Source organism: Bufo gargarizans, chromosome 2 (assembly GCF_014858855.1).
Source record: "Bufo gargarizans isolate SCDJY-AF-19 chromosome 2, ASM1485885v1, whole genome shotgun sequence".
Classification (NCBI taxonomy): Eukaryota; Metazoa; Chordata; class Amphibia; order Anura; family Bufonidae; genus Bufo; species Bufo gargarizans.
Genome location: NC_058081.1, coordinates 35,327,483 through 35,341,207, shown reverse-complemented (window position 1 = coordinate 35,341,207; position 13,725 = coordinate 35,327,483). Strand labels below are relative to the sequence as shown.

Below are 13,725 nucleotides of genomic sequence, written 5' to 3'. Positions count from 1 at the left end.
GTTATATTGTGGTTTGAAAAAAATGCCCATTTTATTCAAGACCGTACATGTGAGGCCTTTGCTGCACTTGTGACAGTCAAATACAAGCTTTAAATACTGCAGTTATATTTTGGGTTTAAATAAAACACCTATTTTGTGCAAGACACTACATTTGCGGCCTTTGCTGCATTTCTGAGAGTCCAATACAAGCTTTAAATACTGCAGTTCTACTCTAGGTTTAAAAAAAAATATATTCTGCGAGACCCTACATTGTGGGCCTTTTCTGCATTTGTGACAGTCAAATACAAGTTTTGAAATACTGCAGTTATATTCTGGGTTTCAAAAATCACCCATTTTGTGCAAGACACTACATTTGCGGCCTTTTCTGCATTTCTGACAGTCCAATACAAGCGTTAAATACTGCTGCTATATTGTGGTCTGAAAAAAATACCCATTTTATTCAAGACCCTACATTTTGGGACTTTTCTGCATTTCTGACAGTCCAATACAAACTTTAAATACTGCAGTTATATTCTGGTTTAAAAAAAAAACACCCATTTTTTGCAAGACACTTTATTTGCAGCCTTTTCTGCATTTCTGAAAGTCCAATGCAAGCGTTAAATACTGATTTTATATTGTGGTTTGAAAAAAACACACATTTTATGCAAGACACTACATTTGCGGCCTTTGCTGCACTTGTGACAGTCAAATTCAAGCTATAAATACTGCAGTTATACTCTAGGTTTAAAAAAACACCCATTTTGTGCAAGACCCTACATTGTGGGCCTTTTTTTGCATTTGTGACAGTCAAATACAAGTTTTAAATACTGCAGTTATATTCTGGGTTTCAAAAATCACCCATTTTGTGCAATACACTTCATTTGCGACATTTGCTGCATTTCTGACAGTCCAATACAAGCTTTATATACTTCAGTTATATTATGGGTTTAAAAAAAACACCCATTTTGTGCAAGACACTACATTTGCAGCCTTTTCTGCATTTCTGAGAGTCAAATACAAGCTTTCAAAACTGCAGTTATATTCTGGGTTTAAAAAAAACACCAATTTTGTGCAAGGCACTACATTTTGGTCCATTACTTTATTTCTAAGAGTCCAATAGAAGCGTTAAATACTGCTGCTATAATGTGGTTTGAAAAAAACACCCATTTTGTGCAAGACACTTAATTTGCAGCCTTTTCTGCATTTCTGAAAGTCCAATGCAAGCGTTAAATACTGATTTTATATTGTGGTTTGAAAAAAACACACATTTTGTGCAAGACCCTACATTGTGGGCCTTTTTTTGCATTTGTGACAGTCAAATACAAGTTTTAAATACTGCAGTTATATTCTGGGTTTCAAAAATCACCCATTTTGTGCAAGACACTTCATTTGCGACATTTGCTGCATTTCTGACAGTCCAATACAAGCTTTATATACTTCAGTTATATTATGGGTTTAAAAAAAACACCCATTTTGTGCAAGACACTACATTTGCAGCCTTTTCTGCATTTCTGAGAGTCAAATACAAGCTTTCAAAACTGCAGTTATATTCTGGGTTTAAAAAAAACACCAATTTTGTGCAAGGCTCTACATTTTGGTCCATTACTTTATTTCTAAGAGTCCAATAGAAGCGTTAAATACTGCTGCTATAATGTGGTTTGAAAAAAACACCCATTTTGTGCAAGACACTTAATTTGCGGCCTTTTCTGCATTTCTGAGAATCCAATACAAAAGTTAAATACTAATGTTATATTGTGGTTTGAAAACCCCCCACATATTTTGTGCAAAACACTACATTTGGGGCCTTTTCTGCAGTTCTGAGAGTCAAATACAAGCTATAAATACTGCAGATATAATATGGGTTTAAAAAAACACCCATTTTGTGCAAGGCACTACATTTGGGTCCATTGCTTTATTTCCAAGAGTCTAATAGAAGCGTTAAATACTGCTGTTATAATGTGGTATGAAAAAAACACCCATTTTGTGCAAGACACTTCATTTCCGGCCTTTTCTGCATTTCTGATAGTCCAATACAAGTGTTAAATACTGATGTTATATTCTGGGTTTGAGAAAAACACAAATTTTGTGCAAAACACTACATTTGCGGCCTTTGCTGCATTTGTGACAGTAAAATATAATCTTTTAATACTGCAGTTATATTCTGGGTTTAAAAAAAAACACCCATTTTGGGCAAGACACTACATTTTTGGCCCTTACTGCATTTCTGAGAGTCCAATACAAGCTATAAATACTGCTGTTCTATTGCGGTTTGAAAAAAAAACACCTATTTTGTGCAAGACACTACATTTGGGGTCTTAGCTGCATTTCTGAGAGTCCGATACAAGCTTTAAATACTGCAGTTATATTCTGGGTTTAAAAAAACACCCATATTGAGCAAAACCCTACATTTTAGGCCTTTTCTGCATTTGTGACAGTCAAATACAAGCTATAAATACTGCAGTTATATTCTGGTTTTAAAAAAAAAAACATTTTGTGCAAGACACTACATTTTGGGCTTCTTCTGCTTTTGTGACAGTCAAATACAAGCTTTAAATACTGCAGTTATATTATGGGTTTAAAAAAACACCCATTTTGTGCAAGACACTACATTTGGTGCCTTTGCTACATTTGTGACAGTCAAATATAAGCTTTAAATACTGCAGTTATAATCTGGGTTAAAAAAAAACACCCATTTTGTGCAAGACCCTACATTTGCGGCCTTTGCTGCATTTGTCAGAGTCCAATACAAGCGTTAAATACTGCAGTTATATTGTGGTTTGAAAAAAAACAAAAAACATTTTGTGCAAAACACTACATTTGGGGCCTTTTCTGCATTTCTGACAGCCAAATACAAGCGTTAAATACTGCTGTTATATTCTAGGTTTAAAGAAAAACACCCATTTTGTGCAAGACACTAAATTTTGGGCTTATGCGCCATTTCTGAGAGTCCAATACAAGCATTAAATACTACTGTTCTATTGCAGTTTGGGGGAAAAAACCACCCATTTTGTGGAAGACACTTCATTTGGGGCCTTTACTGCATTTTTGACAGTACAATACAAGCGTTAAATACTGTTGTTATATTGTGGTTTGAATAAAATACCCATTTTGTTCAAGACCCTACATTTGGGGCCTTATCTGCATTTCTGAGAGTCCAATACAAGCTTTAAATACTGCAGTTATATTCTGGGCTTAAAGTATAACTGTCATATATTATTTTTTTTGAGTATTGGATTGTGGTTATTAATATCTCCTTGGTGGCCCTATTTCACTGTGTACTCAATTACCCCTTAATTCCACAGTTTTGTTCCCTGTACTGCCTGCTTTTACCTGTGCTTAAAATAGGGTCGCTAGGCAGGGTCCTTCTATGTGTTGCTAGGCATGGTCCGTCTATGTGTTGCTAGGCAGGGTCCTTCTATGTGTTGCTAGGCATGGTCCGTCTATGTGTTGAAGGACGGAGGACGCAGAAGCAGGCAGCCTGCAATGTCAGATTACTGACAGCCAGGGACTGTAGGTAAATGATTAAAGCCAGGTCCTCCCCAGCAGCTGATACCAGTGCCTGGGCTGTGTGCACTTCTCCCTGTCCCTGCGCTTGGCAGACGCTCCCTCACTCAGCAGACTTGGACAATGCAGAGTGGAAGCAGCGCAGAGCAGGGAAGGGAGATCTGCCGTCTGCTCAGTGTATAAATGAAAGCAACATGTGGTAAGAGGGCCCCTTTGTGCTGCAGGAGATTAACCATTTAGGGGGGAGGGCTCTGGTTACTGACACTTTTGGGGGGTTATTGTTACTGGCTAGTGAAGGCAGGCGGGATTAGCCTCAGGGTGAGGGCAGTGGTGGCCATCTTAACTGAATAGTGAGATTGCAGTTTTATGCAGACTGATTGCTAAGGGCTGAATCTTATTAAATATGGGGTGAGTCCATCTAATAGTAACTGATTCTGGAATATCATGTTATTAGTAACTACATATATGAAAATTATAATTAGGGTCTAAGTGCAAGACACTATATTTGCGGCCTTTGCTGCATTTGTGAGAGTCAAATAAAAGCTTTAAATATTGCAGTTATATTCTGGGTTTAAAAAAAACACCCATTTTGTGCAAGACACTACATTTGCGGCCTTTGCTGCACTTCTGAGAGTCCAATAGAAGCTTAAAATACTGTAGTTATATTGTTGGCTGACAAATTAACAGTTTTTTTGTGATCGTGCAGTAATTGTATAAAAGTGGCCTGTCACACTGTCTTGTGACCTCAAGAAATTTTTTCTCTTTGGGGTCTACCCAAATTGAAACAAATAAAATGATAATAAAATAAAATAAAAAGCAAAAACAAAAACCAGTGTTGGCTACCTCCTCCTCCTCCACCGCCGCTTCCACCTACACTGCTACATCCAGCGCCTCCTCAACCTCCTACTCCATATGGACCTCCCTCCTCCTAGATTATTATTATATTTTTTTACATATTTTATGTTATCTGAAATCATTGCCCTATCCACATTTGTTTGCAGAGCACTTGCCATCAGTGATGGCCAGTTCGCATTGTTCGCCCGCGAACATATGCGGGATTCCATCTTTTCTCACAAGTCCGGCGAGGCACAGGTAAGCCCTTACCTGTGTCAGGAGCCGGTCTGAAAACAAGTGCGGTCACCGGGAGCAGTCAGTTCCGAGAACAGCCCGATAAAGGCCCCCGGTGGCTGTTCTCGGTACTGCCTGCTCGCGCTGACCGCACTTGTTTTCAGACCGGCTCCCAGCACAGGCACAGGTAAGGGCTTACCTGTGCCTCGCCGGACTTGTGAAAAAAGATGTCAGCCCGCATATGTTCGTGGGCGCACAATACGAACTGGCCATCACTGCTTGCCATGCTCTTAACCACATTTTGCTGCCATTTGCAGCCCTCTAGCCCTTTCCATGACTTTTTTAGAGCCATTTTAGTGCTCCAAAGTTCAGGTCCCATTGTCTTCAATGGGGTTCGGGGTAAAGTTCGGGTCCCGAACTCAAACTTTTTTGTGAATTTCGGCCGGGTGTCCGCTCAACATCCAGGTGTCCGCTCAACTCTAGTCCCGAGCTATTTGAGAAACCTTGACATTGTGCTCAGGCTCAGACATGTCCTCTACAGTAATCTCTCAATTTTGACATCAGTATGAGGGTTTAGTAAGACAGCAGAGTGCACCTAGCTTTGCAAATGTTATTATATTGTTATATCGGTTATCACATCCATATAATTGCTATCTTGTGTAGGATGTCTATTGTGGTACTTGTGGTCCGCTGCGGGCATCCTCCACTGTATGCATTTTTGCTGGGGATCGCCATTAGCAACTGGATGCAAGTGCAGGATTTGCTCCCCTGTATAGACATGCACAACTGCATGTGGGTTTGAGAACTTCCTGCTTGTTTAACACCACACCATTTTTTCTGTTGCCTTGTGTGGTATGATCTGATATATTATTGCACTACACCATCTGCAGACACGCAAGTAGCAACCATATGACCAAACAGGAGGGGTTTGTTGTTTGTTTAGCTGATTGCTGACAGTCTATGTATTTTGTTCCTTCGACTCCACGTTTATTGTGTTAATGTGCTGCTTCTTCAGTGTCCCCTGATGAGCCCCCCAAGTGTTCGGGCAAAACGCGTTTGGACAGGGATTTCTTAATTTCACACATCCCATAATATTACCACTAAACAACTGTGGTATTCTTTTAGCTACCACATGACTCACCCTTTGTTGATAGGAGTTGATATGCAGCTGTATTTTCCATTTGTGTTACTGTTTATTATTTTTGGTACGTTTATTTTTACATGGTAAAGTTTAAACGAGCCAACTGTTGCCTGTTCTACACTTCCCGATCAGGGCCATCCTAGGGCGTCCAGGAGGTTTCTGACATGGGATCGCGTTCCAGGCAGGGCATAACGAAGATAGAGTCACCTTTAGGGACAGTCCCCCAAGCATCGTTTATCATACAAGACCCTGCTATTTTGTCGCCCACTACTGTGAGGAATATTTTTTGTTTTTGTTTTGAGTTATGTTAGATAATTTTGCCTATTTGGGGTATTTAATGTGTTTTTTTATTTAGATACATGAATAAAGGATGGTTTTCTGTGACTATAATGTTAAATATAATACAACCGATTCATTCTTAACAGATGCAGATGGTTGTATTATCAGTAACAGAAGCGTTTTTGCTGAACCCTGCCGGATCCAGTAAAAACGATAGTGTGAAAGTAGGCTTAGTCACCAATAATGTATTTTTCCTACTCACCACTTTCCCTTCACATTTGGCCACAATCATTCTTCTATTGGGTTCCTTCAGCCATGAATGGTACCAGAAAGGCAGATAGTCCAATCCGTAGAATAACCCACTAGAGATAGACAGCAGTTCTTCATAGTCTTCTTCTGTTGCAGGTGAAAAATCAATATGTGGAATCGAAGTTTCATCTGACATGGCGTCACTACACAATCCACACGAGTGTCCCGTCTGAAAGAAGAGAGAAGAAGTTCAATCAGGCAATGTTTACTCTCTTTCTTCGATAGGGTTCCCAGCAGTCTGACTCCCAATGATCCGATGCTTGTTTCCCATCCTTGGGATGCATTTTAATCTTGGTACAAACCCTTTAACCAATTAAAACTAAGTTTTTTTTTTACAGGTAGGACAGTAAAAAACATGTCGTTACACAAGATTCTTCAAACGCTCTTTATGCTTGTTTCTACTGTACTTTAACCCATGTCCTGGTGATCGTGCAAGCACTGAAGCTGGAACTGCAGGAGCCTTGATTGACAGCTAGTCCAAATGGGCTCCTACTCCGAATCTGGTTAACAAAGGTCTTCCATAGGTATAATCTGTTTAGACTCTATCAGGGACACTAAGATACTAAGTATTTCAAATAATTATATATCCAATCAAATGATGCAAGCCCTTAAAATAAAGATACATTAAAAATAATTTTTAAAAAGTGTCTTCAAAAACTAAACCAACCTTATTTTTCATTAAAAAAATATTTCATTTCAATACCTATTGTTGTTCTGATAAAAATTCTTACTTGGTACCACCACAATCATATCCATCAGTAAAAAATAAAGCAAGCACAGGGCTCACACAGCCACATTGATCAAAAAATAAACTGTCATGGCTCTTTAAATGCGACTATTATGAAGCCAATTGTTCACAATACTGTAGTACTGAACTTCACCTATAGCAGTAATTTTTCCAAGGAAGGCTAGCCAATCAAGAACTCATCCCTATATAAACTGATCTGAGCACAGTGATCATTTGACCCAGATCACGTGTCAGATGTACAGCAACTAGAGATGAGCAAACTTTAAAAAAAATAGATTCGGCCGGTTCGCCACATTTAAAATAAAAATTTGGTTCGATACGAATTTATTTGTGGCGAATCGCGTTAAATTTCCTGGCTGCATAGAGCCTTTATAGTGGTGTAGAACACTGTGCCTTGTAGTAACAGGCATAGGGAGACTGCTGTGGTAGTGAAATAATACTGCGAGTCAGTATGACATGCAGAGGACAGGCGTCGCTCTTAGAATCACTGTACACTTCACTTATTTGGGCAGTCATGGGGCCAAAACTGAACAAATAACTCAAGTATGAACTTAGCCTTACAGGACAATGTTAGCTCCAAGAAGAAGCGCACTCCTTTTACACCATCATCAGCTGATTCCACATAGATGTCTACAGAACCTGTTATATTAAACGCTTATACAAGTAGAGCCTCCCGACAGAGTGGAGAGGGTGTCAGCAGTAAGTTTGTGTTGACATCACTGATTATTTTGTCCTTCCTCTGATCCATCAGAACAATAACCCCCCAAAAAACGGATCCTGTCTGTTGAGTATCTGCCTTCACTCAGTCAGCATTTGGTCATTAATCCATCAGTATTGCTAATGCCCCCAAAAAAACAGGAGTGGATCCAAAACAGAGAAGACACATGAAAGGAATATTTGCATGTCTTCTGTGTTTTGTACCCACTCCTGCTTTTGGCTACCAAATCACAAGCGAATTCTCATGGGACCATACGACCTTACAGCTGCTACACAGACAGGATCCGTTGTGCATCTCATTTTTCCTTCCTTCTAGAACAGATCAGAAGGAGGGTCAAATAAATGATGATGTCACCCAGGCTGAAAGGCAAAATAGTTACCCAGTCATGAAGTGGGGAGGGTGGGAACTGCATGAGAAGTCCACAGAGTGGCCTTATGACATAGTGGTGAGGTGGAAGCAGCATGAGGAGACGACAGAATGGCCCAATGTCAGAGTCTGGAGGTGGCGGCAGGAGGGGGTCACAGAGTGTTACAATGACAGTGTGGAGGTGGCGGCAGCATCAGGAGGTCACAGAGTGGCAAGGTGACATAGTGTGGAGATGGCAGGAGAATCAGAAGACGACAGAGTGACCCGGTGACAGAGTGGGGAGGTGAATGGCGATACCAGTACCAGCTGAGGATGGTGGGTGAAAGAAGGAGCACTTGGCATCAGATGTGTGGCATCAGGCGGTTGGCATCAGAATAGTAGCTGAGGCATGTAAGCAAAAAGAAATTGGTCTCTTTTGCTAAAGTGTATAGATATAGAGATGGCTCCCCTGTCTACTGCTGTGAAACAGGTGCACCTGTCAGTTTTGCCTCACCCAGTCACCGATATGTTAATTGCAATTTTTAGGTATTTTAGGATGAAGGGCACTCACTATCTGGAATCACCTTAAGCTTACAATATTTATTTTAAAAGCAACATATGATAAAATAACATATAATAAAAAAATCCTAGACAAAACAAAATAAAAATAGTGAAAAATTGTAATAATAGTAAATAATTTCTATAGAAGAGTTGCCATTGTAGCTTATACTGTATTATATCATTTATACCACATATATTATGGTGCTGGAGTATCACAGAATCACTAGGCACAATTTTCTGTATGCCGTTACAAACTGTTTATTGTCCATAATATTATAGAGTTAGTATTGTGATACTATCGATATTAAATTTGATGCCTATTATAAACACTGAATTTTTAAATCTCTGTATCCAATATTATATAAATTACACAGTTGCGCAATGTAAATGTTTGTTACTCACTGTTCAATGCAGGAGCGGAGTCAAATGCCGTCCGTAACGTCCCACATGGTATTCGGCACTAACTAATCTTACCGCGTCTTCTGCTGTAGAGAGTGTTACAATCGCGCTGCTTCCCTGTGTAAGCTGAAGGATCGTCCGGCGTCCCACGTGCTCAATAGGTCCAGAGTTAAAAAGCCGGCTGCATATATATACTCTTGATGGTTAATCCTTCAAATCATGGACTTATGGATGTTGGAACACCCCATTTATTGCAAATCTTAAATGCCCTTACAAGGGTACGTGCTTTTTTAGGGGAATTTGCGACCATGCGTGTTTCAGGGCTATATACTTGCTCCTTCTTCAGTGGTAAATCCCCCCATCTTGCTTGTACCCTTAAGTACCCTCTCATACGTATGTCATGAAGGTTATATCATAAAATTGGAATGGATCCACGTTGTTCACATGACACTTTATTTATTCCATGGCAACTCATTTATTATCTTCTAGTTGGTGATTAATTTGTATCTTCACCATTAAGATAAATTTATGGGCCACAATGAACATATAAACTTATATTTATCGCATTTGTTTTATATGCAGTTTCTTGTAAAAATCTTTTTTAATTGTCATATTATTAAAAATTTGTATTCCTTATTTTATGAATCAGAGATGTTCACTACTGATTCACACTTAAAAAATAAATAAAAATACAGTTATAAAACATTGATCATAAATAACATATTTAAAGTACCCAATTGAAAATATAGATATAGTACTCAATTCATATTCGTTGATGCCGAATTTATCCGCATATTTCACTTTTTATTTCTTTATTTTATTTTTTAAATATTTTTTTATTTTTATTTTTATTGATTTTCTCAATAAAGAACAGGGGGTAACAGGGTATCAAGGTATGGCACGCAGGCCATGTCGTTATACAAATAGATTAATTGCGAGTATAAATCAGATGCATGGCAATATCAGACAAACATAGTGAAAATGAGTAGACAGATGGATAGATAAGTGAGCAAAGCATCCAGAGATGATGGTATTAAGAGAATGGAGTATAATAGCGGCAAGTAATCACATCATAGCTGGGCCAGCTTTGTATTAATATACAGAATACTAACAGATGGATAAGTAAGGTGAGGACCTTTGATCTGTAAAAAGGTGATGGTCAGTGGGCGACCGATGTGTAAGGGATTAACGGCAGAGCAGGACTGGTCTGTTGTCTTCCTGGATCTAACTCATGAAACATGAGGGCTGAGGATGTTTTTATTTTTGGGGGCTCTATAAGATGACCAGGGGAGACATTTTTTGAGGAAAGAAACGTGTGTACGAGTTTCCCATGAGGACAGTTCCTCAAACCTATGAAGCTGGTCAACCTTCTGTAGCCATTGTTCCATAGAAGGGGTTTGGATTTGCATCCAGTATCTAGGAAGTAAAAGGCGGGCGGCTATCAGCATCTGTGAGAAGATGAAGGGTGGTTGTAGATGGCCCTTTTCCTGACTGAAGGACAATAGAGCTAACTGAGGAGATGGATGGAAAGAGGTGTGACAGATTTTGTTTGCCAGAGAAAATATCTCGGACCACCATTTGGTAATAAGGGGGCAAGTCCACCATATGTGAAGGAAAGTCCCTTTCCCCTGAAGGCACCTCCAGCATGTATCCAAAGCAGTTTGAGAGAAGAGTGCAGTCTTATCTGGCGTATTGTACCATCTAGTAAGAATTTTACATCCATTCTCTTGGATTCGGACACAGCGGGAGGCCCTGTGGGGAGATTCAAGGAGCTTGTGAAGAGATGCAAAGGGGATGGTAATGTTCAGGTCTAGTTCCCATTGTTTTATGAAAGCTGGCCTAGCCAACATGGGTGGGGAGCGTAGTCTGCTATAGATTTGTGAGATAAGTCTTCTAGGGGTTTTAGGAAGGGAGATCACCGACTCGAACTATAGAGGACGCTGGAGGTCACCCATTTGAACGTGCTGGCTTATGTAGGCTCTGAGGTATAGAACTGAGAAGAGATCACATGGGCGGGGATCAAGTAAAGTTTTCATGGCTTCCAGGTCTAGTATGTTACCAGTATGGTTCGTCAGCGATGATAGCGCTATTGTTGAGGAATGTAGCCCTTGCGAGGTAGCCGTTCTCAGGGCCAGGGGGGCCGTGTCTATTACGTCCTTTATCGTTAGAAGTGGGGAGGGAAACGGGATGGAACAGTAGGATGTAGACAGCCACTTCCATGCCTCAAGAGTTGCTTTGACAATTGGGTAATGGTAATGGGATAACGATTCAGTCAGAACATTTTGGCGCCCTAGTAGGAGTGCTCTAACTGGCTTGTTTAGTATATTGAGTTCCATTTCTACTGTGGTAGATTGTAAAGAGGGGCGTAGCCAAGCTACTGCTTGGGAGAGGAGAATAGCCTTACCGTAGAGTTCTGGGTTTAGAAGGCCTATGGCCCCAGCTTGTCTAGGTTTGGTGAGGAGGGAGAATGCAAGTCTAGCTTTCTTACCATTCCATATAAAGGATCTAATTTTTTTTTGCATTGAAGGGTAGTAATGCTTGGGTATGGGGATCGGAAGAACCTGTTGTAGGTAAGTGAGACGGGGGAGGATTAGAGAAGAGAGTAGGTTTTTGCAGCCAAACCAGGACAATGTAGGGTTGGATTGGGTAAGGTTAACTATAGCATAAAAAATTGAAGACTTTAGTGGGATATAGTTAAGGGAGAATAGGTCTTTTATGATGGTGGGAGAGGACCAATTGAAGGGTGAGTTCTCCATTAGACGTCGCATAGGACTAGAGATTTATTAGTATTTATCTTGAAATCTGAAACTGTGCTATAAAGGTTGAGATGGGACTGAATGCAGGGAAGGGAAACTAACGGATTTACTGTCATCATTAGAATATCATCCGCAAATGCTGCAATTTTCTGTTCCTTACCTCCCAAATTTAGACCCTCAATTCTCTTATCCGACCTTAAAATAGATAAGAGCAGTTCCAATGCTAGGATGAATAAAAGTGGGGACAGGGGACAGCCCTGGCGCGTCCCATTATTTATAGCAAATAAGGAGGAAAGATTCCCATTGACCATAACCAGAGCTGTTGCTTGGTCGTACATGGCAAAGGTAGCTTGCACAAAGGAATCAGGGAGGCCAAACCTAGGCAAGACATGTTTCAGATACATCCAGTTGACTCTATCGAATGCTTTCTCGGCATCAGTGCTGAGAAGGAGCAAAGGGGAAGAGATGTGATTGGCATGACAGAGCGCATTAATCACTCTAGATGTGTTGTCTTTGCCCTCTCTGTTGCAGATAAAGCCGACCTGATCCTTGTGAACAAGATGGGGGAGAAGATTGGCCAGACTGTTGGCTAACATTTTGGCCAGGAGTTTGAGGTCTATATTCAGGAGGGATATGGGCCTATAATTGGAGCACTGCTTGGAGTCTTTCCCTTCTTTAGGGATGAGTGTGATATGGGCCGCTGTCATGTCTCTGGATAGTGGGGCACCTTTAAGCGCTAGGTTGAAAACCTCAAGAAGGTGGGGGAGAAGGATTTCATGGAAGGTTGTATAGTATGAGACCGAAGGCCGTCCGGGCCTTCCCTTTTGGCATTTGACTTAAAGCTTTATTGAGTTTGGTCAATGTGACGGGGGTTTCTAATTTTAGCTTTTGGTCTGGAGATATGGAAGGAATATTGAATGAGTCTAAGAAAGTTGAAATAATGGATGCCCGACTTTCCGGGGTTATGTTGGTAGGGAGGTTGTAGATTTTTTCATAAAAGGAGCGGAACTGGGCAGCAATCTGGGTGGCAGAAAAAAAAACGGTTTACCATTAGGTGAGGTAAGTTGATGGATATAGTTTGCGGCTCTCCTTCCTTTTATTCCTACTCATTAGGAATTTGGTGGCCTTGTCGCCATGGGCGAAATATTTATGCTAGGAGTTCATAAAGTATTTAGCCGCTTTAGCTTGTAGGAGGACTTTAAGTTCTGCTCTATGATTCGATAATTCCTGTAGGTGGAGATCAGTGGGACTCTTTATATGGTAGAATTCGAGCCTTTGAATGTTCTTGAGGGCTTCATCTATTGCTTTTTCCCTCAGGTTCTTCTGATAAGATCCAATATTGATAAATTGGCCCCTGATGAAGGGTTTGTGTGCATCCCATAAGGTGGTGGCAGAGAGGTCAGGGCACTCATTTAAGGAGAAGTATTCTTTAATATGTCTGGAGATCAAATCAATCGTGGATTGGTGTCCCAGTAAGGATTCATTTAGTCTCCAGTTAAAACACGTGGGGATACTATTTGGGGCCATTACAGAGAGGAAGATTGGAGCGGTCGGAGAGATGCATGGAACCTATTGAGGCCTCCTTACAAAGATGTAGGTGTTCTTTGGAAATCAATAAGTAGTCTAGACGATGATAGGTGCCATGCATTGGGGAGTAGAATGTGTAATCTGATGTGTTGGGATGGTGGGATTGTCACACATCTATCAACTGGAAATTCCAGAGATTATCTCAAATGTTTTTAAGGGATCTGTAGGAGTGAAATGATTTTTGAGAAGATGTGTCTATTTGTGGGTGTAAGGCCATATTTAAATCTCCTCCCAGGACTACTATCCCTTCTTTGAAATAATTAATGAGTGGATAGATGTTTGAGAACCAGCAGGATTGGTTAGAGTTGGGGGCATATAGATTTATGAAGGT

At 40.4% G+C, this 13,725-nt stretch overlaps 1 protein-coding gene across 1 annotated transcript in view; it reads right to left on the bottom strand.

Moving 5' to 3' along the window:
* Positions 1 to 13,725, bottom strand: part of LOC122929279 (histidine N-acetyltransferase-like) — a 91,338-nt gene that overhangs the window by 63,878 nt on the left and 13,735 nt on the right. The window contains exon 2 of the mRNA XM_044282797.1: positions 6,234 to 6,449. Coding sequence (XP_044138732.1) covers positions 6,234 to 6,416 — 183 coding nt within the window. The 5' untranslated portion in view covers positions 6,417 to 6,449. The remainder of the gene's footprint in view (positions 1 to 6,233; positions 6,450 to 13,725) is intronic.